We start from the raw sequence: 26,876 nt of genomic DNA, 5'->3' as shown, positions 1-26,876 counted from the left end.
TTGTTTTACTCAGGCATTAATAGGACCTGATGTTATCAAATATTCTGCAATATTGGACATATGAATTCTATCGCTGTATTCTCCGGAACTATAAGAATGAACAATGTTCTCTGCTAGAAACAACAATTGCCGGCTTCTGGGAACTTCTGGATTATTGGAAGTTCATAGGTCATTACATGGTAGAATTGTACTGTTGGCGATGGGTCATCTACTGGCACTTCCACATTATCCTCCGATTCCCCGACCAGTGGGATATACACGTGTCCTTCTTTCATATCACTCTAGTGATAAAAGAGAAAAATAACAAATAACGTTCAGCTCAAAAGTAAAAGGGATGACATAACCCTCACATCAGCCGGTCATTCCTCAATGTGATTCAAGGGGATCATTGCACTTGATATATAAGCATTATATAATCCAAAATTAAAGGGGGTTTCCAGAATTGCTTAAAGGGCTAGCCACAACATTATAAAAAAAAAAAAAAAAAAACAGGTTCAGGTTACGATTAGTGTCAATTCTGTTTGAGTAACTCCCACAGAAATGGATGATGGCTCCCGAAACAATGTGGCATAGTGAGGTACATCGTGTAAATTAGAGATGTGGAAATGAACAGCGCACTTTGTGCTACACCATTTCCCGAACTGCCATTCAGTTCTATGGGAGTTATGCAAACAGCATTGCACAACTGCACTGGGCCGTTGTTGTAACCTTCGCCTCTGGCAGCCAGGAACAAGATGCCGTTATTCCCATGTTGCCCAAGAAAGGCAGAACTTGGAATAACCTTGATCAAATTAAGCAATTTACTAATAAATTCAATCTCCAGATGCAGCCTCCAATCTCAGAAAATTCTCTTCCGATTTATTATTGGACACCAGTGTTTCCTTTTTCCGGAGCAGTAAGTAAAAGGGGCTGGCTACTCATTTTAATAGCAAAGCCATCCCCTTCTCGGTCAATACACTGGAAATGTCAGTGTATTCTGGCTTAGCTACTGAAATGAGCAGGCTGCAAGTCCCCTTTATACAGAGCTCTGGCCATGAGTAACCACAGAAAACGTTTTCCCGTTACGGACACCTTGAAAGATGACTTGTCTGAACAGGAGCTTGGAGCTGAAGATCGGGACACATTTTAGATGTGAATTGTATTATTCAATTGACAAACTAAAGCAGATTCAGCATTCGGGCTGGACAACCCTTGAAAAGACCCTTAATTATGGACCATGAAAAGTCAAAATTAATACTCACACAACATCCAAGAGTAAGCGCCTCACTCACCTTTTAGGGTAACGGAGCCAGAGACAGCCATTTACACCCCCCCCCCCCTCCCATCACAAACGTCACGATTATGTGCATAGAAGGCTGGCTGACAACCAATATTACCAATATTCCTGCTCCCACAGAATGGCAAATTTAATAGTTGTGTACCGAATAGGAAAAAATAACATTCAAGATAGAAAAGGACCCTCATGTGTTGCACCTTCCCAGGTTTTGGTGTTTGCTTCCCACAAGTCTACGGTTAGTTCTCCAAGGTCAGACACTGGCCGAAGTAAGACAAGCACAGAAACCCTTCACCACCTTGCAATCAGTACTTAAAGGGGTTGTTAAAGGGGGTCTTCCACTGTGGTATTCCCCGCACTAAGCCTAGCAGACCCCACCGAGGGCCATGGATGGCTTCTCTTAAGTGCACCAGTACGCCCCTAATGCACTTCCATTATGATTTGCATACGGATACTACTCTACATTTCTCGTGACTGCCACACTGGATCTGTACAAAAATGTTATCGTTTTTAATGGGGAACACACGCTTACACAGCCACTGCTCTATCTCCCTATATAAAAGTGTGATACAAGTTTCCCTTTAAATAAATGAAGTGCATGCAGTAAAAGTTGCAGGAGGGTGCGATAAAAATTCTCTAATCTTGGAGGACAGCGGAAAACCCATTTTAATAGCCCCTCCGGCCATAAAACCCAATATTGTCATTGCTTTGTGAGTGGCAATGGGATTGGCCACACTAATAAATCATCAAATAGACTTTATTTTTATTCTTCACTATTTTCAAGAGCTCTGCTTACAGTTCGTGAATAGCGACTGCATCCAGAAGCTAAAGGCCAGTGCAGACCTAATACTTCTCACAGCTGAGTGTTTGCAACAATTGTAAGCAGACTAGTAAATCCTCTCTGAGCTCAATGCGCCAGCAGCAGAAAGTTCTCCGATTTCCTGATAATAAGTCTGGATCCCTGGTTGTTTAGCACGCAGAGGAGATTCTAGGCTAGACAGGATCATAGTAAACCCTCAATCTGTGAGTTGTATGAGATCCGCGCAGGCGTCGAGTATATGGATTATATATACACAGCTCTGGCAAAAAATGAAGAGACCACTACAAAATGTTCAGTTTGTCTGACTTTTCTCTTTATCGGTATATTTTTGAGTAAAATGTAAATTGTTCATTTATTCTATAAACTTTTGACAACATGTCTCCGAAGTTCCAAGCAATAAATTTTGTATTTTTTTTCTGTAAAGGAGAAATGGTCAAAATTTAAAAAAAAATTCCCAGTGCTTTCAGACATCAAATATTGCAAAGAAATCAAGTTCATAATCATTTAGAAACAGCAATACTAATGTTTTAACTCAGGGAGAGTTCAGAAATCAATATTTTGTGGAATAACCATGATTGTTAATCCCAGCTTTCATGCGTCTTGGCAGCTTTCCACCAGTCTGTCACACTGTTCCTGGTGCAAAAACGTAACCAGTTGTTCTTTGTTTGATGGCTTGTGACTATCCATCATCCTCCTGATTACACTCCAGAGGTTTTCAATGGGGTTCAGGTCTGGAGATTGGGCTGCCCCTGACAGGGTTTCGATGTGGTGGTCTCTTAATTTTTGCCAGAGCTGTATGTATGTATGTATGTATGTATGTATGTATGTATGTATGTATGTATGTATGTATGTATGTATGTAGATATATATATATATATATATATATATATAGTCTCCATTCGCTGACAGCAAGCAGTGATGCTACAAATGATATTCAAAAGTTGCACAACTTTTCATAATACAATAACTAGGCTTATTTGTAGGAGACCAGATAGGAGTCTTTAGCTGGAATCAAAACTAAAGATTTTGACTTCTTATTTAACTTTTTTTTTTGGGAGATTTTCATACATCATCCAATAACTAAATTAAAGGCTATTTTGATTTCAGCAAATAAAGGATCATTTTCGGCGTAATGAAAAGTTGTATGATTATTATGATATTGGCTAATAATGTTTTTTTTCCTATATCTCTACTTGCTGTCATTCAATGGGAACCATCTAAGTTACTTCCAGTGGATTAAATCTGGTCTTGATCATAAGACAACTCTGATAATTGCGGTGTAAAAGAAGTGTGAACCTGCGCATCTTCCCATGACCTAGACAGGTTTTTTTTTTTTTTTATTCACTAATTCTAATGAAGATTCCTTTTGCATTCCGGCAAGCAGAGCTTTTGAAAACCATGAAGAATGGATACAGAAAGTATATTGGAACGTGGTAAAACTTTTCTTCATCTTTCAAATTATATTAAATTATTTGCCGAAATTATAAATTTCCCCTTTAAATATAGAAAACGGATTTAGAAGGAGCGAGAACAACACAAAGCTGCAGTAAATTCTGGGGATTGCAGCATCTGGTTGGATTTGGCCTCTCTCCCATGAATCGCCTCATCTGTTATATTTGGGGTTAGGAGGGAATAATCATGCAATGTCCAGATTATCAGGAAGGCAAAATGATAATTATGTTGATTTTTGGTAGGAGTGACAGATTAAGGGATTCTATGGTCACAATTCAGTGCACAGGGCCGGGGGAAGGGTTGGGGTCATTTCTTACCACCAATGGTTTGCAAATGCCAATGCGGACTCTTCCCGGTGGCGCAGATGTTAATATTTGCACAGCCTCTTCCAGCGAAGCATTGTCCATAAAACTGTCATTTACAAAGATCAAGCGGTCACCAGGCAGAATCTGTCCGCTTTCCTCCGCTACACCACCTGCCAGCAGAGACTGAACCACAATCACCGTCCTTGCTGGATCTAAGGGATCCTGAAGATGGAGCCAAAAGCCAAAATAGTGAGAAACACCGAAGAGTGTTTACTGCTCTTACACACTGAGCGTTTCCATTAAAGGGTAATTCCTAATATTTAAACCCATCATTTATCCATCTCCGGCAGTCCCATATACAATCAATGGGGAAGACGTGCGCATGCGTGGCCACTGCTGGAGCATTTCTGAGTCCAATTCCCAGGATTAGTGAGGGTCCAAGCGGTTGAACCTCCATAGCACCAATAACGGGTCTCTGAAATGTCCCGTCAGGACCAATAGTAGTTACTACTAATGAGGTGTTGTCCGCGCATGCTCAGGTGCTAACGGAGGTTCTTTAGCATGCGCAAATAATATGTTAAAGTCCGCAGCTGTTAGATAGCTGCAACACATGCAGGGTTTGTGTGTTTGTTGGGCATGTGTTGCGCATGTCGAACAGCACGCCGAAAACATTCGGTAAGCACCAGAGCATGCTCAGATAACACCTTATCCAAGCACGTTAGCTCATCACTAGTGGCTTCGCACGCGCACTTCCACTCTAGTCATCCTAATTGGGTCTGCCATAGATCGCTCAATACTGAGTGTACCTTTTTCTCTCTAGCAGACCTAATCATATAAAAATGGTCTATATAAAAAGGAGCACATGCGTGACCACTGCTCCATTCTGATGGAACATTTCAGACCCCCGTTCTCAGAGTCTCAGTGGTTAGACCTCCACAAATCCCAAGAACAGGGCTCTGAAATGCCCTGCCAAAGAAGACAGCACTTCGCACTCATTATCTATGGAGTCCCATAGAGTACAATGCTGTACTCCACTATCCCATATAGAATGAATAGAGCGGAGAACTGCACGTGCCGACAGCGCCATTCCAATAGAGCCTTTTAGAGCCCTGTTCTCAGGGTCAGTGATGGTCCCAGCAGTTGGAAACCCACAGATCCAGAGAATGGGGCTCTGAATGCTCCGTCAGAGCAGCGCTGTGGCCGCACATACGCACCACGGCTCTATTCATTCAGACCACGGGAGATAACGGAATGTAGCATTTGTCTCTCTCCACCTTTCCAATATAGAAAGAATGGAGCATAAAGCGGAGGTGCGCATGTGTGGCCTTTGCTCAAATCAGTCGGGCAATTAAAGAGCCATGGTCTCGTCTCCCAGATGTCAGATATCCCACCCTTCTATACCCTAGATCAGAAAGTTCTCATCTCCCCTGTGGATAAATGATAAACTTTAAATGTTGGAAATATCCCTTTAATAATGGTCACTGGCATCACCATAGGTGAACTGCAAAGCTGAAGCGGTAAGTCAAGCAAAATGCAAAAACAAAAGAGGAAGGCAAGTAGCAAGCTCTATACAGAACGAGGCATAAAGGAGGCGTTTATAAATAAAATACTGTAAAATGCATTTAATAAAGCATTACAGGTCTGAACTAATAAATGTTCTGGATTATCGAATGTTCATAACAAACAATATAAAGGCAGGCAGCCGCTAATAAAAGCTGCAATGTCACAATCTGCTGAGCTGTAAAGGACTACAGGATTATCAGATGTTCTGAACTACTGGATTCAATTCATTATACGGTGCAAAATAATATTATTACATGCTGTCTGCATAATTATATAAATCTGTAGACAGGTGTGATGCTTTTTTTGTTTTGTTTCTTTTTTTGGAAGAATGCAGCCATGTTACTCTAAGGCTATATTCACACAATACATTTTTGCTGAATTTTTTTTTTTTCAGCAGGAAAAACCTGCTCTCTTGACAGTAAAGAAGCTGCTTACCAAAAGCAGGCTTTGCTGAGTTTTTGCTGCATTTTTATTGTCTCTTGAACATGGTGATAAAGTTTAGAGCCTCAAAAAAATGATGGAACTTCCTGAGGTTTTTGCACCAAAAGCACAGCAAAACCTGATACCTGCGTTTTTGCACTTAACCATTGCTTTCTGTGGGTGAAAAAATGCTGAGAAGTGACATGCTGCAGTTTTAAAAAAAAACAAATGTATGTGCATGAGATTTGTGAAATCTCAGACTTTGCTGGTCCTGTAAAATGCAGCTTAAAATTTACATAAAAATAATGCATCAAAAATGCAAGGTGTGAACATAGCCTAATCTTGGATAACTTCTCACTTTCTTGCTTTCCTTTAGACAACTTAAACACAGATTTATTATAGCAGCAGCAGCTCCGTTTCTTCACCCAGTTTATGTCTTTATATGGATCAGCCCCAGACTTTACAGGGTAAATGCAAAGCAACATTTCTGCTTGTCAGAGAAATTGTCCAGGATTAGAAACAAAAAAACATGGGGTTATTCCTTCCAAAATAGCGCCACACCTGTCCACATGCAGAATTGTAGCTATTCTCTTAAGTAGAGCTGTGCTGCAATCTCAGAACCAACCGATGGATAGGTGTGGCACTGATCCTGGAGGAAAGCCATGTTTTTCTAATTGTTGACAGTAAATTGTTATACACTTATATTCTGTGGAAACAAATGGTGAATGACTGTGATATACTGCTTTTAGTATGTGCTAGCTACGAAAGGGAGCGGTGATATCACCTATTGTATATGACGGATCCTGTGTTATCTACTGTATATAGAGGTGTTCTCAGTCATTCTACAGGAGGAGGAGGTGAGCTGTGACATCACCTATTGTGAATGGTGGATCCTGTGTAATCTACTGTATATAGAGTTATCAGTCATTGTACAGGAGGAGGAGGAGGTGAGCTGTGACATCATCTATTGTGAATGGTGGATCCTGTGTTATCTACTGTATATAGAGGTGTAATCAGTCATTGTACAGGAGGAGGAGGTGAGCTGTGACATCACCCAATGTGAATGATGGATCCCGTGTTATCTACTGTATATAGAGGTGTTATCAGTCATTGTACAGGAGGAGGAGGTGAGCTGTGACATCACCTATTGTGAATGATGGATCCTGTGTTATCTACTGTATATAGAGGTGTTATCAATTATTGTACAGGAGGAAGAGGTGAGCTGTGACATCACCTATTGTGAATGGTGGATCCTGTGTTATCTACTGTATATAGAGGTGTTATCAGTCATTGTACAGGAGGAGGTGAGCTGTGATATCACCTATTGTGAATGGTGGATCCTGTGTTATCTACTGTATATAGAGGTGATATCAGTCATTGTACAGGAGGAGGAGGTGAGCTGTGACATCACCTATTGTGAATGGTGGATCCTGTTATCTACTGTATATAGAGGTGTTATCAGTCATTGTACAGGAGAAGGTGAGCTCTGACATCACCTAATGTGAATGGTGGATCCTGTGTTATCTACTGTATATAGAGGTGATATCAGTCATTGTGCAGAAGGAGGAAGTGAGCTGTGACATCACCTATTGTGAATGGTGGATCCTGTGTTATCTACTGTATATAGAGGTGATATCAGTCATTGTACAGGAGGAGGAGGTGGTGAGCTGTGATATCAACTGTTGTAAATAATAAAAACAAAAAAGATAAATGAAGACACATTTGCTTTAAGAATGACCTGTTCAGTTGGGAAAGAAAGCGAGAGGCAAGACTTCCATGTATTAGTTTTCCTAGGAAAGCTTGTTTGCATCACCTTGAGAGTAAATAGGCTGCCGATCGCCAGACAAATGAGTAAAACGCTTCTCTGTTAATTGAAATGCTTTTTTAAAATCAGTCAGCCAGGCCTGCAGTGATTTCGACTTGTGTAAACAGCCTATAACGTGACTTTCGATCATCACACACATAGGTGATCGGCGGTGGTTTATTGCTGCCAGTCTGCAGGTGTAAACAGGACCTAACCCTCACTCCTAGAATCTATCAATAGCTCGTGTGCGATGTACATGATTAGAAAGGTCTTGTATAAGGACCGAGGAAGCATTTCCAAACATCCTATTAGGGAACTCTGAGGATTATAAAGGTGGGTTCAGGTGGGGCATTTTGGATCTTTATCATTTACCCAGAGTGAAATGGTGTCCAGGAGCGCATCCCACTCTGGCAGACCCTGCAAGCCCATGTGTAGTGTTTATTTTTTTTTCTTGTGGTGGCGCTGCAAGGAAATGAACGTTTTCTCACTGCTGATCTCCGGGGGTCCTAGGAGAAGAACATCCAATGATCTTAAAAATCAGGGGACCCAAAAGCAGATACCCCCATTATTTCATAGCCAGAATCGACTTCCATTGCCTTTTCATTTACAAATGAGATTCCCCTTGTTAATTTTCCTTGCTTACTCTTCAGAAGCAAAGTCTTTGAAAACGTTTTTTTTATTGGAGACAAGTGAATTTACACCTGTGACTCTATCAGTGTCAAGGGCGTCTGGAAGAATCTGCACCAGTGCAGCGCTCCCCGGAGGGCAGAACTTTGCAAAACTCCAACTGCACATCAATCAATGAAAATTAGCATTCATTAAGAGGAGATAAAAAAACACTTTTTTTTTTCCAGTTAGTGATAACTCCCCATGATAAGAGACTGCAGTACTTTATCCGGCACACAGCCCTCCCTCCCCCCCCCCCACTACTCAATGATCATCAAAGCAAGGGGGGGTATGGAAGCTATAACCCTGAAAATGTGCTGCTGCGCCTATTTTGCAGCTTAAACAGACGTTCCTTGGAGTAGACTGAATTGATCCATTAGGTTGATGGAAAACTTAAGCACATATGCTGACTCAGGAGAACTTCAGAATATTCTCCCAGCGAAGATATATGTGTATTGGCCAAGAGAGGGCAGTAACGATCAATAATTCCCCACAAATGCAGTTACAGCAGTCGTCACTTTTGTGATGCGCGCAGCATAAACTGCTGAAGGACACACTTTTCTTATAAAGAACACACTGCAGCCGGGTAACAAAGCCATCTCCAAAGAGACGAGGCCGTGGGTGCAAGACGTCCCCAAAGTAAGAGGGAGACCCCCCCCCAAAAAAATAAAATAGCATTACAGCAGCATTACAGTAATCTCAGCCATAGATACATTTCTATATAGAGGATTCTCCCTGGATAAGATAATGATATCATGGGATGGCAGTTATTATATAGGTGCTGGATGTTGGGGTAATAAGAACATCACAGGGGCAGTGGCCAGAGCCTCCTCTACTGAAACGCTCTGTGCTGCAGTGGGTATAGGTCTTCTCGTCAACTTGCCAATTTGTCAATAAAACCCACTCAACATCAGGAAGCTACATGACCCCTACCATCATAACACTGATCTGCTGAAACGCTCTGTGCTGCTGGGAACCTTGCATCTTTCCCTACATGAGCTTTCTTATCAAACTGTTGACTTTTTTTTTCTATTGCCTTTTTTGACACAATGACAAGAGTCAACACATCTCTCTGCTGAAATACTCTGTGCTGCTGGTAAACCTTGCTCCTTCCACTTGACACCATTCCCCTCCTCACATCATGACACTGCCCCTGTTTCATGCAGACTTTCCAGGTCAGCGTCTCCTCCAAGTTCAGCGCACTCCCCTCCTGATATACTCTGTGCTGCTGTGGACCCTCCCAATATGTAACTTTTCATTTGTCTCCCATAACAAGCCTGTTAGTGCCACAAAGATCCTTGTCCATCTCCTGAAATACTCTGCACTGCTCAGACATCTTGCAGCAGTCTGTTACCTCCTGCTTGTCCCCATTCCTATGCCTTTACTATCATCACGGGATGAGCATACAGGATCAGCATACTCCTAAAAACACTTTGTGCTGCTGGAGGCCTTGCTCCTTATATTGGGTCTGTGGGATTTATAAAAAAGGAAAGAAACTCAAAATATTAAAAAAAAAAAAAAAATATTATAAAAACCAAAAGTGAGTCCATGAATGAGGAACACTGGGGATCTCCTGCACCCCTGATGCTATAGTCATGACAGTCTAGGTCACCTAACGTTTAAGAGAATGGCGCCCTATTAGCAGTATATAACAAGGGTTCACAATGTCATGTTTAATAAATAATGCCTCATGTTTAATAAATAATAAATGTGATATAAAGTCCAGCGACCGTTCCCCCTGCGCCCATCCTGAAATCAGAGCGTGGTGATGGAATCTGAGGCACGCGGGGCGGATACACGCCGAAAGTCAAATAAACACATCGCTAAAATAATCCATCCTGGAATGTGGGGGTGCAGGAGCCATTCAGGTGGTGGGGAAGAAGAACAAAAACTCCACCCAACTTTCCCAGACCCCTGAATGGAAAGTAATTACTTTTCTCTAACTAGATTGACCTGCCGGAAAGCTGGATGACCCCCACCCATAAAAGTGGAAATTGGCAGCTACATTAATAGTCAAGTAGATTTCTCATCTTATAAAGTGATGATGGGATCGGCAGCGAGCCGAGCCACGGATCTTGTACTTTTTTTTTCTCCCCTTTTTAACAGCGAGACCCCTGTAAATTTTTTGCCTCCAACCAGATTGAATGTCCAGTTCAGTGGTCACTCCATACCTCTAGTAATACAACCCATTACATAAGGGCCCATTAAAGTGGTGTTCAGAGATTAGAAAAGCATGCCCACTTTCATCCGAAAGCAGCGCCACCCCTGTTCACAGGTTGTAAATGGTACTGTTGTGTGTTGTGCTGTTGCTGAGCTCCATAGTTAGGGTTACATAGTAACATAGTAACATAGTTAGTAAGGCCGAAAAAAGACATTTGTCCATCCAGTTCAGCCTATATTCCATCATAATAAATACCCAGATCTACGTCCTTCTACAGAACCTAATTGTATGATACAATATTGTTCTGCTCCAGGAAGACATCCAGGCCTCTCTTGAACCCCTCGACTGAGTTCGCCATCACCACCTCCTCAGGCAAGCAATTCCAGATTCTCACTGCCCTAACAGTAAAGAATCCTCTTCTATGTTGGTGGAAAAACCTTCTCTCCTCCAGACGCAAAGAATGCCCCCTTGTGCCCGTCACCTTCCTTGGTATAAACAGATCCTCAGCGAGATATTTGTATTGTCCCCTTATATACTTATACATGGTTATTAGATCGCCCCTCAGTCGTCTTTTTTCTAGACTAAATAATCCTAATTTCGCTAATCTATCTGGGTATTGTAGTTCTCCCATCCCCTTTATTAACCCCTTCATGACCCAGCCTATTTTGACCTTAATGACCTGGCCGTTTTTTGCAATTCTGACCAGTGTCCCTTTATGAGGTAATAACTCAGGAACGCTTCAACGGATCCTAGCGGTTCTGAGATTGTTTTTTCGTGACATATTGGGCTTCATGTTAGTGGTAAATTTAGGTCAATAAATTCTGCGTTTATTTGTGATAAAAACGGAAATTTGGCGAAAATTTTGAAAATTTCGCAATTTTCACATTTTGAATTTTTATTCTGTTAAACCAGAGAGTTATGTGACACAAAATAGTTAATAAATAACATTTCCCACATGTCTACTTTACACCAGCACAATTTTGGAAACAAAATTTTTTTTTGCTAGGAAGTTATAAGAGTTAAAATTTGACCAGCGATTTCTCATTTTTACAACGAAATTTACAAAACCATTTTTTTTAGGGACCACCTCACATTTGAAGTCAGTTTGAGGGGTCTATATGGCTGAAAATACCCAAAAGTGACACCATTCTAAAAAATGCACCCCTCAAGGTGCTCAAAACCACATTCAAGAAGTTTTTTAACCCTTCAGGTGCTTCACAGCAGCAGAAGCAACATGGAAGGAAAAAATGAACATTTAACTTTTTAGTCACAAAAATTATCTTTTAGCAACATTTTTTTTATTTTCCCAATGGTACAAGGAGAAACTGAACCACGAAAGTTGTTGTCCAATTTGTCCTGAGTACGCTGATACCTCATATGTGGGGGTAAACCACTGTTTGGGCGCACGGCAGGGCTTGGAAGGGAAGGAGCGCCATTTGACTTTTTGAATGAAAAATTGGCTCCACTCTTTAGCGGACACCATGTCACGTTTGGAGAGCCCCCGTGTGCCTAAAAATTGGAGCTCCCCCACACGTGACCCCATTTTGGAAACTAGACGCCCGAAGGAACTTATCTAGATGCATAGTGAGAACTTTGAACCCCCGGGGGCTTCACAAATTGATCCGTAAAAATGAAAAAGTACTTTTTTTTCACAAAAAAATTCTTTTAGCCTCAATTTTTTTCATTTTCACATGGGCAACAGGATAAAATGGATCCTAAAATTTGTTGGGCAATTTCTCATGAGTACACCGATACCTCACATGTGGGGGTAAACCACTGTTTGGGCACATGGTAAGGTTCGGAAGGGAAGGAGCGCCATTTGACTTTTTGAATGGAAAATTAGCTCCAATTGTTAGCGGACACCATGTCGCGTTTAGAGAGCCCCTGTGTGCCTATGCATTGGAGCTCCCCCACAAGTGACCCCATTTTGGAAACTAGACCCCCCAAGGAACTTATCTAGATGCATATTGAGCACTTTAAACCCCCAGGTGCTTCACAGAAGTTTATAACGCAGAGCCATGAAAATAAAAAATAATTTTTCTTTCCTCAAAAATGATTTTTAGCCTGGAATTTCCTATTTTGCCAAGGGTAATAGGAGAAATTGGACCACAAATGTTGTTGTCCAGTTTGTCCTGAGTACGCTGATACCCCATATGTGGGGGTAAACCACTGTTTGGGCGCACGGCAGGGCTCGGAAGGGAAGGCACGCCAATTGGCTTTTTAAATGGAAAATTAGCTCCAATCATTAGCGGACACCATGTCACGTTTGGAGAGCCCCTGTGTGCCTAAACATTGGAGATCCCCCACATATGACCCCATTTTGGAAACTAGACCCCCAAAGGAACTAATCTAGATGTGTGGTGAGGACTTTGAACTTCCAAGTGCTTCACAGAAGTTTATAACCCAGAGCCATGAAAATAAAATAAAAATTTTATTTTCTCTAAAATGATTTTTTAGCCTGCAATTTATTATTTTCCCAAGGGTAACAGGAGAAATTTGACCCCAAAAGTTGTTGTACAGTTTCTCCTGAGTACGCTGATACCCCATATGTGGGGGTAAACCACAGTTTGGGCACATGTCGGGGCTCGGAAGTCAAGTAGTGACATTTTGAAATGCAGACTTTGATGGAATGCTCTGCGGGCGTTACGTTGCGTTTGCAGAGCCCCTGATGTGGCTAAACAGTAGAAACCCCCCACAAGTGACCCCATTTTAGAAACTAGACCCCGAAAGGAACTTATCTAGATGTGTGGTGAGCACTTTGAACCCCCAAGTGCTTCACAGAAGTTTATAACACAGAGCAGTGAAAATAATAAATACGTTTTCTTTCCTCAAAAATAATTTTTTAGCCCAGAATTTTTTATTTTCCCAAGGGTTACAGGAGAAATTGGACCCCAAAAGTTGTTGTCCAGTTTCTCCTGAGTACGCTGATACCCCATATGTGGGGGTAAACCACTGTTTGGGCACACGTCGGGGCTCGGAAGTCAAGTAGTGACGTTTTGAAATGCAGACTTTGATGGAATGGTCTGCGGGCGTCACGTTGCGTTTGCAGAGCCCCTGGTGTGGCTTAACAGTAGAAACCCCCCACAAGTGACCCCATTTTGGAAACTAGACCCCCCAAGGAACTTATCTAGATATGTGGTGAGCACTTTGAACCCCCAAGTGCTTCACAGACGTTTACAACGCAGAGCCGTGAAAATAAAAAATCATTTTTCTTTCCTCAAAAATGATGTTTTAGCAAGCAATTTTTTATTTTCTCAAGGGTAACAGGAGAAATTGGACCCCAGTAATTGTTGCCCAGTTTGTCCTGAGTACGCTGATACCCCATATGTGGGGGTAAACCACTGTTTGGGCACATGTCGGGGCTCGGAAGTCAAGTAGTGACGTTTTGAAATGCAGACTTTGATGGAATGGTCTGCGGGCGTCACGTTGCGTTTGCAGAGCCCCTGGTGTGCCTAAACAGTAGAAACCCCCCACAAGTGACCCCATTTTGGAAACTAGACCCCCCAAGGAACTTATCTAGATATGTGGTGAGCACTTTGAACCCCCAAGTGCTTCACAGACGTTTACAACGCAGAGCCGTGAAAATAAAAAATCATTTTTCTTTCCTCAAAAATGATGTTTTAGCAAGCAATTTTTTATTTTCTCAAGGGTAACAGGAGAAATTTGACCCCAGTAATTGTTGCCCAGTTTGTCCTGAGTACACTGATACCCCATATGTGGGGGTAAACCACTGTTTGGGCGCATGGCAGAGCTCGGAAGGGAAGGAGCGCTGTTTGGAATGCAGACTTAGATGGAATGGTCTGCAGGCATCACATTGATTTTACAGAGCCTCTAATGTACCTAAACAGTAGAAACCCCCCACAAGTGACCCCATATTGGAAACTGGACCCCCAAGGAACTTCTCTAGACCCCTCAATTCTAACGCCAACACACCCCTAACCCTTATCCCAACTGTAGCCGTAACCCTAACCACATCCCTAACCCCAACACACCCCTAACCCTAACCACAACCCTAATTCCAACCCAACCCTAACCCTAAGGCTATGTACCCACGTTGCGGATTCGTGTGAGATTTTTCCGCACCATTTTTGAAAAATCCGCGGGTAAAAGGCACTGCGTTTTACCTGCGGATTTACTGCGGATTTCACCTGCGGATTCCTATTGAGGAATAGGTGTAAAACGCTGCGGAATCCGCACAAAGAATTGACATGCTGCGGAAAATACAACGCAGCGTTTCCGTGCGGTATTTTCCGCACCATGGGCACAGCGGATTTGGTTTTCCATAGGTTTACATGGTACTGTAAACCTGATGGAACACTGCTGCGGATCCGCAGCGGCCAATCCGCTGCGGATCCGCAGCCAAATCCGCACCGTGTGCACATAGCCTAATTCTAAAGGTATGTGCACACGCTTCGGAAAACGCTGCGGATCCGCAGCAGTTTCCCATGAGTTTACATTTCAATGTAAACCTATGGGAAACAAAAATCGCTGTACACATGCTGCGGAAAAACTGCACGGAAACGCAGCGGTTTACATTCCGCAGCATGTCACTTCTTTCTGCGGATTCCACAGAGGTTTTACAACTGCTCCAATAGAAAATCGCAGTTGTAAAACCGCAGTGAAATGCGCAGAAAAACCGCGGTAAATCTGCCATAAATCCGCAGCGGTTTAGCACTGCGGATTTATCAAATCCGCTGCGGAAAAATCCGCAGAGGACCAGAATACGTGTGCACATACCGAAACCCTAACCCTAACCCTAACCCTAACCCTACCCCTACCCCTAACCCTACCCCTAACCCTAACCCTACCCCTACCCCTAACCCTACCCCTACCCCTAACCCTAACCCTACCCCTACCCCTACCCCTACCCCTAACCCTACCCCTACCCCTACCCCTACCCCTAACCCTACCCCTAACCCTAACCCTAGTTCTAACTCCAACCTTAGTGAAAAAAAAAAAAAATTCTTTATTTTATTATTGTCCCTATCTATGGGGGACAAATGGGGGGGGGTCATTTACTGTTTTTTTATTTTGACCACTGTGATAGATTATATCACAGTGATCAAAATTCACATTGGAACGAATCTGCCGGCCGGCAGATTCGGCGGGCACACTGCGCATGCGCCCGCCATTTTGGAACATGGCGGCGCCCGGGGAAGAAGACGGACGGACCCCGCCAGGATCGGTAAGTATAAGGGGGGGAGATCAGGGCACAGGGGGGGAGATCAGGGCACGGGGGGGCGTCGGAGCACGGGGGGGGGAGGGATCGGAGCATGGGGGAGAGTGATCGGTGTGCGGGCGGGTGGATCGGTGTGCAGGGGGGGTGGATCGGTGTGCAGGGGGGGTGGATCGGAGCACGGGGGGGATCGGAGTGCGGGGGGGTTTGATTGGAGCACGGGGGGGTGTGATTGGAGCACGGGGGGAGCGGACAGGAGGACGGGGGAGCGGAGCACAGGACGGAGGGGAGCGGGCCACAGATCGGGGGGCTGGGGGGGCGATCGGAGGAGTGGGGTGGGGGCACATTAGTATTTCCAGCCATGGCCGATGATATTTCAGCATCGGCCATGGCTGGATTGTAATATTTCACCATTTTTTTAGGTGAAATATTACAAATCGCTCTGATTGGCTGTTGAAAGTGAAACTGCCAATCAGAGCGATCGTAGCCACGAGGGGGTGAAGCCACCCCCCCTGGGCTAAACTACCACTCCCCCTGTCCCTGCAGATCGGGTGAAATGGGAGTTAACCCTTTCACCCGATCTGCAGGGACGCGATCTTTCTGTGACACAGCATATGCGTCACAGGTCGGATTGGCACCGACTTTCATGACGCATACGCTGTGTCACAGGTCGGGAAGGGGTTAATTTTGTTGCCCTCCTTTGTACTCTCTTTGAGCTGCAATACCAGACCTAGCCTCTGCACAGGAGTGGCGCTGTTTATGGAGGACAGTTTTCCCAAACCCTTTAATATCTTTACACGTTGAATCATGGCCAACCAGAAAACATGATGAAATATTACTGTCCCCCCATATAAATATTTGAGGCTGGAAATGCTCCTTAAGCGTTTTTTGGCTGAGCAGATTGAGTTCACATTAAGGTTAAAGCAATTCATGAAAAACCATAATGCAAGGGTGAATTATAGAGTAGCGGGATCATATTATATCTTCGCTCACGCACAGACTATCGAGAGCGTGGAACGTCCTCCAAAATACACACGTCCCCACCGCGGCAGCTCTGCAGCCAAACAATCCACCAGACTGTGGGCAGAAAACATCGGGGTAAGATGAAAACTATGGGCAGCATTTAGCATTCGCATTCCCATCCCATTGGGCCCCAAGTTACAGGGGCCACTAATTAAGACCTGTTTATATGTGTTATATCCAGCCCATGTCAGCTCCTGAAAAAACTGGACCCCAAGTAAAGTGGGTTTCCAGAACGTAAAAATCCATACTCTTAAGTGGGGGTCTAACTCCTGCAGAGTCCATAAAACAGTATGCAATGAGCTCCCTCTAGTGGCAGCTTCATGCATTCAGAATTAAGTAGCCCTGGGACCAAGGCTCTAAGTGCCCAATTTGAATGAAGTAATGTCGTACATTGTCAGGGTTTGCTAAGTGCTAGTCCCATAGACAATGAATGAAGCGATGGCCTGCATGCATGGACATTACTCCTTCCAAATGGGACACGTCCGAGCCCTGATCCTGGGAACCTGCCTACAGGATATGTGATGATTCAACAATTTATGACAACCCCGGCATCATAGCCATTTGATCCAGTGATGTCACCTGCATGGAGATAACAGACCCTGAGGAGACATGAACACCACTAAGAAGAGGCAGAGAATGAAACAAACAAAAAAAAAAGACGATCGGTCAATTATATTTATAAAAATATTTAGAAAAGCCGAGGTTGCGGAGGAGTGACGGTGAAATCTCTATTGCCATATGTAACAGAAAATGGTAACACCGATACAAACACAGTAATAATAGCAGTAAGACGACACATTCCTTGTGGTCTGGAACAGAAAATCCATTTATTTCAATGAGACGGAAAGCCGCAATTCATTATTTACAGGGTGGACGTAGTTAGTACAAGACTCTGGCAGAAAGCAGCACATCGCTAGCGGCCAGAAGTAGCCACGGGAGAGCGCGGCCGTCTATCAGGACCGTTATTAACCATCTACCTGGAGTAATATCGGGTTTCTCTCTGGCTTGGTAGATTATTAAACCGAGTGATGTCATGGTCGTTCTTGACCATGATGTCACCAATCTATGAATACAGATGTGTGTCAGGTAGAGAAGACGACAAGGATCTAAAAACTTAGAACAAGTCAGAAACAGAAAAATTAAAAGGATGTGGAATTATGTGGGGGTTTATATAGGGGAAATACAGGATTGCTAAAGGGGGTTTAAAAGGGTTTGTGTCCCCAACGGTGATGTCTAAAAGCGCCTTCACTGATACAATACATGCAGCGATGGTGTGCCATGTAATATACACAGAAAGCTTCAGGTAATGCCCACAATACTTGGAGGAGATGTAGAGGTTAATGGCATTATCCAATATCTATGCTTCTAGTGGGGGTCAAGGATAACATCCGTGGTGGCCTATGGGGATTATACAGATATAAAAACCATTAAAGTTGCAACATCCATAATGGAAGTAATGCAAATGATTCAAAGACCGACTCCCCGTGTCAGAGCAACGCAGCCCCTCAACTGATCCCTACTATTACTCGTTAGGGAAGCCGCCTTCGAGCTGCAGCTTTACCTAGAGCACCCGGCTAAATAGCCAGATGATCATTGTAACAGAAATATCAGTGAGATTAGGGATCTCGATAGGGAAAGTTAAAGGGAATCTGTCCGGAGCTTTAGAGAGCTGTCACACAGACAGCTCTCCAGCGACCAACGATCCCGAGGTCCCCGGTAACCAGGGTAAACATCGGGTTACTAAGCGCAGGGCTTAGTAACCCGATGTTTACCATGGTTACCAGCGTAAACGTTAAAAAAACAAACACTACATACTTACCTTCCGCTGTCTGTCCTCCGGCGCTCTGCTTTCCTCTGCACTGTCAGCGCCGGTCAGCCGGAAAGCAGAGTGGTGACGTCACCGCTCTGCTTTCCGTCTGGCCGGCGCTGACACAGGATGAAGGAGGAGTGCAGAGAAGCAGAGCGCCGGGGACAGAAAGCTGAAGGTAAGTATGTAGTGTTTGTTTTTTTAACGTTTACGCTGGTAACCAGGGTAAACATCGGGTTACTAAGCGCGGCCCTGCGCTTAGTAACCCGATGTTTACCCTGGTTACCAGTGAAGACATCGCTAGATCGGCGTCACACACGCCGATCCAGCGACGAAATAAAGTTCTGGACTTTCCTCAGCGACCAACGATGTCCCAGCAGGGGCCTGATCGTTGGTCGCTGTCACACATAACGATTTCCTTAACGATATCGTTGCTACGTCACAAAAAGCAACGATATCGTTATGTGTGAAGGTACCTTTAGGGTCTAAACTAATTACGTTGTTGGTTAATGTAGAAATAGACAAGTACCATAGTTCCTTAATGCAGCAAATGGATATTCCACTTTTGTGCTTTATTGACATCTGTTTAGCTCAGCTACATCTCCATCTGCAGCGAAAAATGAAGCATGCGCCATGCACACTCAGCGCATGCACCGCGCACACTCAGCGCATGCACAGAACTCTTTCTTTGGGCATTGACATCGCTGATGCACTATACAACAATGCCTTTGAACACAGAGGAGATGCTTGCTACTGCACATGAACCAGGCCAGGAACACGTGGCACATGCCCAGTGCTCTCTGTTCTGTGCAGTACATAGCGCTTTAGTAATGTCTTTGTTCAAAGATAGAAAAGTAGTGAGTAAGAGCGGAGCATGCTTGGTGCATGTATGAGATTTCACTGAAGATAGAGCTAAATAAATGTCAATCAAGCACATGGTAGTAATATGGAGGAACATCGTACTTGCCGAGAATCTGTCCACTCTTGGTGCGCTTGTCTAACAGCAAGTGCACCAATCCAGTGCATTATTCTCAGCCCAACGTGATCCCATGTGCAAAGGCATTACTGCACAGCACATCAGTAATGCCTTTACCCAGAGCAAGAGAGTATTGCGCATGTGATGAGCATGCACGACGCATCCAGGAGATTTCACTGCAGATAGCATGGAGGTAGCGAAGATGAAGAAACATTATTCAAGCACATTGGACTGACTCTAGGGAATGAATCATGCAAAGCATCTTTGCACTTTTTGGGAATTGATCCATCCTTGGTCCACTTGCCTCCATTGTGCACATGCGCCATGAAAATCCAACACATGAGCAGTAGTCTCATCTTTGGGCAATGACATCTCTGATGGACCGGCCATGGGCAATGCATAATCTATTAATTTACACACAACGCCGTGCATGTGTCGGTCCAAGAACTCCTACTCAAGATGTTACTGGCAATAAAGTAGCAGAGCTAATCATTTGTTGAAGTGGCGCCAATGGAGAGAACTGGAACACTCATTTACAAAAAATGATACAATGCGGATTTTGTCAGCGAAGAAATATCCATTTTTCGGACAGAATAGGTTGTTAGATTGGTAAGGCAGAAAAAGGCAAAGTTCAATGACATTGCAGTGTGGTGACCTTAAAGCTCTTGACAGGTTCCCTTTAAATACAAGTTTAATGCAAATTCTAGGTAAAGCCAAGAAGGGTGGGAGGAAGAAAAAAAAAATGCAATTTTCCATCTCAACACTTTCCCGGAGAAGACAGTAATTTAGGACAAGAGGTCGCTATTTAGTAAGTAATGAATGAGTGTTTTCTGGAGAACTTCTAACTTCAATCTCCTCGAAATGGATTGACTTATTAGCATATAACTGAATATGTAAGATGTAAAGCTCGTGCTCAAATACAATAGTTATTGGAAAAGTCTATTCAAACCAGTAACCTTAACCCCCAGAGCCACTCACTGGTCTGTACATCCATCCATAGACAGGAGGAGGAGGGGGGGTTAAAAGCATTTCTTACGCTTTGGAGCTTTTTGCTGCATAGGGAAGCGTGATGTGCTGGAATCACAGAGGAAATATGCCTACAGGGATATGCAATTTTGCAAATGCATATGCTTACTGCAAAGTTTAATTCTTGCAAAGTGCTCCCCGTACATCTCAAATATTATCAAATATGGTAATTGGGACTAATAAATCTGAGGGCGAGGCCGCCTATTGGCCTGCATGACATCACTGGCTCCGAGAAGGGAATAATAACGATGTGCCGCTCATTGGGGGAGATTCTGTGTTATACACAGCCATGGAGAAGGGTGTAAAGGTTTATAGGTTTTATATTGACAGATATTTACAAACCAAAAAAGTCATTTGCTGATTTTGTCAATTTTCACACTTTAAAAAGTTTTATTTAATTTTTGGAGGTAAAAAAAATTCTGCGCTCATTTAATTACCTAATATATGTCATATGGGTCTCTTATTTCTGAATCAAACAGACAAATCCTCCATATAAACAATGTTAAAATGTAGCTTTCAGGTTTCCAGCAGCCACCATCAAGAGGAACTATTAGGGGCTGACTGTAGATCATTTTGTTATTCATTTTAACCCTTTAATGGGAAGCCATTATCAGAAAATGACCTACTGTTTAAATCGGGTTTTAGCGTTAAATTATTATTTTTTTCTTCCCATATTAGAAGTAAAAATTAGAAATCTTGAAACTTTCACACTGACCACTGAATGAGTTTTGTTTGTTTTTTAGACTCTAGATTCTGTTTAAACAAACAACACATTTACATTAGGAGCAATGAAATGACTGACCCAATCTTCTGTATTTAAGCAACTAATAAGCGTGTGCAAAAATCATTGTACAGGAGGGTCAGGTCAGATGTGACATTACCTATTGTGAATAGTGGATTCTGTCATTGCACAGGAGGAAGAGGAGGTGAGCTGTGATATCACCTATTGTGAATGGTGGATCTGGTACTCTCTACTGTATTTGGAGGTGTTATCAGTCATTATAGCACTGCCTCTGTTGAGAAGAAGCTTTGCTATAAACACAAAGGACAAAGTACAAATAAAAAAAAAAAAAAATCTCAGTGGCCGAGCTGAAAATTGCAAGATTACTAACTTTGTTTCCTTTACTAAAGATTAAAAATAATGCAACACAAAAACCTGAATTTGATTTAAGCAACATAATCTCATGATCGCTTCACTTTAATCATCAATTATGGTTATTAAAGGGAAACTATAGCTTGAGAAAAACAGAAAAAGAGACAGAAGATGAAAATATAAACTTTTTCTCAAACACATGTCATTAGTAAATCAGATTTCCTTTAATGTTACAGGGACACAGGTTTTATTTCCATTTTAGAGCAAGCTCAGACTCTGGGGTGGGGGGGGGACACGAGCAAGCTCAGACTCTGGGGGGGGGGGACACGAGCAAGCTCAGACTCTGGGGGGGGGGGACACGAGCAAGCTCAGACTCTGGGGGGGGGGGGACACGAGCAAGCTCAGACTCTGGGGGGGGGGGGACACGAGCAAGCTCAGACTCTGGGGGGGGGGGGGGGACACGAGCAAGCTCAGACTCTGGGGGGGGGGGGGACACGAGCAAGCTCAGACTCTGGGGGGGGGGGGGACACGAGCAAGCTCAGACTCTGGGGGAGACACGAGCAAGCTCAGACTCTGGGGGGGGGGGGGACACGAGCAAGCTCAGACTCTGGGGGAGACACGAGCAAGCTCAGACTCTGGGGGAGACACGAGCAAGCTCAGACTCTGGGGGAGACACGAGCAAGCTCAGACTCTGGGGGGGACACGAGCAAGCTCAGACTCTGGGGGAGACACGAGCAAGCTCAGACTCTGGGGGAGACACGAGCAAGCTCAGACTCTGGGGGAGACACGAGCAAGCTCAGACTCTGGGGGAGACACGAGCAAGCTCAGACTCTGGGGGAGACACGAGCAAGCTCAGACTCTGGGGGAGACACGAGCAAGCTCAGACTCTGGGGGAGACACGAGCAAGCTCAGACTCTGGGGGAGACACGAGCAAGCTCAGACTCTGGGGGAGACACGAGCAAGCTCAGACTCTGGGGGAGACACGAGCAAGCTCAGACTCTGGGGGAGACACGAGCAAGCTCAGACTCTGGGGGAGACACGAGCAAGCTCAGACTCTGGGGGAGACACGAGCAAGCTCAGACTCTGGGGGAGACACGAGCAAGCTCAGACTCTGGGGGAGACACGAGCAAGCTCAGACTCTGGGGGAGACACGAGCAAGCTCAGACTCTGGGGGAGACACGAGCAAGCTCAGACTCTGGGGGAGACACGAGCAAGCTCAGACTCTGGGGGAGACACGAGCAAGCTCAGACTCTGGGGGAGACACGAGCAAGCTCAGACTCTGGGGGAGACACGAGCAAGCTCAGACTCTGGGGGAGACACGAGCAAGCTCAGACTCTGGGGGAGACACGAGCAAGCTCAGACTCTGGGGGAGACACGAGCAAGCTCAGACTCTGGGGGAGACACGAGCAAGCTCAGACTCTGGGGGAGACACGAGCAAGCTCAGACTCTGGGGGAGACACGAGCAAGCTCAGACTCTGGGGGAGACACGAGCAAGCTCAGACTCTGGGGGAGACACGAGCAAGCTCAGACTCTGGGGGAGACACGAGCAAGCTCAGACTCTGGGGGAGACACGAGCAAGCTCAGACTCTGGGGGAGACACGAGCAAGCTCAGACTCTGGGGGAGACACGAGCAAGCTCAGACTCTGGGGGAGACACGAGCAAGCTCAGACTCTGGGGGAGACACGAGCAAGCTCAGACTCTGGGGGAGACACGAGCAAGCTCAGACTCTGGGGGAGACACGAGCAAGCTCAGACTCTGGGGGAGACACGAGCAAGCTCAGACTCTGGGGGAGACACGAGCAAGCTCAGACTCTGGGGGAGACACGAGCAAGCTCAGACTCTGGGGGAGACACGAGCAAGCTCAGACTCTGGGGGAGACACGAGCAAGCTCAGACTCTGGGGGAGACACGAGCAAGCTCAGACTCTGGGGGAGACACGAGCAAGCTCAGACTCTGGGGGAGACACGAGCAAGCTCAGACTCTGGGGGAGACACGAGCAAGCTCAGACTCTGGGGGAGACACGAGCAAGCTCAGACTCTGGGGGAGACACGAGCAAGCTCAGACTCTGGGGGAGACACGAGCAAGCTCAGACTCTGGGGGAGACACGAGCAAGCTCAGACTCTGGGGGAGACACGAGCAAGCTCAGACTCTGGGGGAGACACGAGCAAGCTCAGACTCTGGGGGAGACACGAGCAAGCTCAGACTCTGGGGGAGACACGAGCAAGCTCAGACTCTGGGGGAGACACGAGCAAGCTCAGACTCTGGGGGAGACACGAGCAAGCTCAGACTCTGGGGGAGACACGAGCAAGCTCAGACTCTGGGGGAGACACGAGCAAGCTCAGACTCTGGGGGAGACACGAGCAAGCTCAGACTCTGGGGGAGACACGAGCAAGCTCAGACTCTGGGGGAGACACGAGCAAGCTCAGACTCTGGGGGAGACACGAGCAAGCTCAGACTCTGGGGGAGACACGAGCAAGCTCAGACTCTGGGGGAGACACGAGCAAGCTCAGACTCTGGGGGAGACACGAGCAAGCTCAGACTCTGGGGGAGACACGAGCAAGCTCAGACTCTGGGGGAGACACGAGCAAGCTCAGACTCTGGGGGAGACACGAGCAAGCTCAGACTCTGGGGGAGACACGAGCAAGCTCAGACTCTGGGGGAGACACGAGCAAGCTCAGACTCTGGGGGAGACACGAGCAAGCTCAGACTCTGGGGGAGACACGAGCAAGCTCAGACTCTGGGGGAGACACGAGCAAGCTCAGACTCTGGGGGAGACACGAGCAAGCTCAGACTCTGGGGGAGACACGAGCAAGCTCAGACTCTGGGGGAGACACGAGCAAGCTCAGACTCTGGGGGAGACACGAGCAAGCTCAGACTCTGGGGGAGACACGAGCAAGCTCAGACTCTGGGGGAGACACGAGCAAGCTCAGACTCTGGGGGAGACACGAGCAAGCTCAGACTCTGGGGGAGACACGAGCAAGCTCAGACTCTGGGGGAGACACGAGCAAGCTCAGACTCTGGGGGAGACACGAGCAAGCTCAGACTCTGGGGGAGACACGAGCAAGCTCAGACTCTGGGGGAGACACGAGCAAGCTCAGACTCTGGGGGAGACACGAGCAAGCTCAGACTCTGGGGGAGACACGAGCAAGCTCAGACTCTGGGGGAGACACGAGCAAGCTCAGACTCTGGGGGAGACACGAGCAAGCTCAGACTCTGGGGGAGACACGAGCAAGCTCAGACTCTGGGGGAGACACGAGCAAGCTCAGACTCTGGGGGAGACACGAGCAAGCTCAGACTCTGGGGGAGACACGAGCAAGCTCAGACTCTGGGGGAGACACGAGCAAGCTCAGACTCTGGGGGAGACACGAGCAAGCTCAGACTCTGGGGGAGACACGAGCAAGCTCAGACTCTGGGGGAGACACGAGCAAGCTCAGACTCTGGGGGAGACACGAGCAAGCTCAGACTCTGGGGGAGACACGAGCAAGCTCAGACTCTGGGGGAGACACGAGCAAGCTCAGACTCTGGGGGAGACACGAGCAAGCTCAGACTCTGGGGGAGACACGAGCAAGCTCAGACTCTGGGGGAGACACGAGCAAGCTCAGACTCTGGGGGAGACACGAGCAAGCTCAGACTCTGGGGGAGACACGAGCAAGCTCAGACTCTGGGGGAGACACGAGCAAGCTCAGACTCTGGGGGAGACACGAGCAAGCTCAGACTCTGGGGGAGACACGAGCAAGCTCAGACTCTGGGGGAGACACGAGCAAGCTCAGACTCTGGGGGAGACACGAGCAAGCTCAGACTCTGGGGGAGACACGAGCAAGCTCAGACTCTGGGGGAGACACGAGCAAGCTCAGACTCTGGGGGAGACACGAGCAAGCTCAGACTCTGGGGGAGACACGAGCAAGCTCAGACTCTGGGGGAGACACGAGCAAGCTCAGACTCTGGGGGAGACACGAGCAAGCTCAGACTCTGGGGGAGACACGAGCAAGCTCAGACTCTGGGGGAGACACGAGCAAGCTCAGACTCTGGGGGAGACACGAGCAAGCTCAGACTCTGGGGGAGACACGAGCAAGCTCAGACTCTGGGGGAGACACGAGCAAGCTCAGACTCTGGGGGAGACACGAGCAAGCTCAGACTCTGGGGGAGACACGAGCAAGCTCAGACTCTGGGGGAGACACGAGCAAGCTCAGACTCTGGGGGAGACACGAGCAAGCTCAGACTCTGGGGGAGACACGAGCAAGCTCAGACTCTGGGGGAGACACGAGCAAGCTCAGACTCTGGGGGAGACACGAGCAAGCTCAGACTCTGGGGGAGACACGAGCAAGCTCAGACTCTGGGGGAGACACGAGCAAGCTCAGACTCTGGGGGAGACACGAGCAAGCTCAGACTCTGGGGGAGACACGAGCAAGCTCAGACTCTGGGGGAGACACGAGCAAGCTCAGACTCTGGGGGAGACACGAGCAAGCTCAGACTCTGGGGGAGACACGAGCAAGCTCAGACTCTGGGGGAGACACGAGCAAGCTCAGACTCTGGGGGAGACACGAGCAAGCTCAGACTCTGGGGGAGACACGAGCAAGCTCAGACTCTGGGGGAGACACGAGCAAGCTCAGACTCTGGGGGAGACACGAGCAAGCTCAGACTCTGGGGGAGACACGAGCAAGCTCAGACTCTGGGGGAGACACGAGCAAGCTCAGACTCTGGGGGAGACACGAGCAAGCTCAGACTCTGGGGGAGACACGAGCAAGCTCAGACTCTGGGGGAGACACGAGCAAGCTCAGACTCTGGGGGAGACACGAGCAAGCTCAGACTCTGGGGGAGACACGAGCAAGCTCAGACTCTGGGGGAGACACGAGCAAGCTCAGACTCTGGGGGAGACACGAGCAAGCTCAGACTCTGGGGGAGACACGAGCAAGCTCAGACTCTGGGGGAGACACGAGCAAGCTCAGACTCTGGGGGAGACACGAGCAAGCTCAGACTCTGGGGGAGACACGAGCAAGCTCAGACTCTGGGGGAGACACGAGCAAGCTCAGACTCTGGGGGAGACACGAGCAAGCTCAGACTCTGGGGGAGACACGAGCAAGCTCAGACTCTGGGGGAGACACGAGCAAGCTCAGACTCTGGGGGAGACACGAGCAAGCTCAGACTCTGGGGGAGACACGAGCAAGCTCAGACTCTGGGGGAGACACGAGCAAGCTCAGACTCTGGGGGAGACACGAGCAAGCTCAGACTCTGGGGGAGACACGAGCAAGCTCAGACTCTGGGGGAGACACGAGCAAGCTCAGACTCTGGGGGAGACACGAGCAAGCTCAGACT

At 46.5% G+C, this 26,876-nt stretch overlaps 1 protein-coding gene across 4 annotated transcripts in view; it reads right to left on the bottom strand.

Annotated features, from left to right (window-relative positions):
* Positions 1-26,876, bottom strand: part of PATJ (PATJ crumbs cell polarity complex component) — a 240,147-nt gene that overhangs the window by 134,145 nt on the left and 79,126 nt on the right. The window contains exons 19-20 of one of the 4 annotated variants that reach the window (XM_069738164.1): positions 3,863-4,072; positions 177-281 (exon numbers count right to left, since the gene is read on the bottom strand). The exons of 1 other annotated variant lie outside the window; for it this stretch is intronic. In XM_069738164.1, the coding sequence (XP_069594265.1) occupies positions 177-281; positions 3,863-4,072 (315 nt within the window). The remainder of the gene's footprint in view (positions 1-176; positions 282-3,862; positions 4,073-26,876) is intronic. 2 more of the 4 variants (XM_069738165.1, XM_069738166.1) reach the window with 2 other exon arrangements.

Source organism: Ranitomeya imitator, chromosome 8 (assembly GCF_032444005.1).
Source record: "Ranitomeya imitator isolate aRanImi1 chromosome 8, aRanImi1.pri, whole genome shotgun sequence".
Classification (NCBI taxonomy): domain Eukaryota; kingdom Metazoa; phylum Chordata; class Amphibia; order Anura; family Dendrobatidae; genus Ranitomeya; species Ranitomeya imitator.
This window is presented reverse-complemented; position numbering and strand designations above follow the sequence as displayed.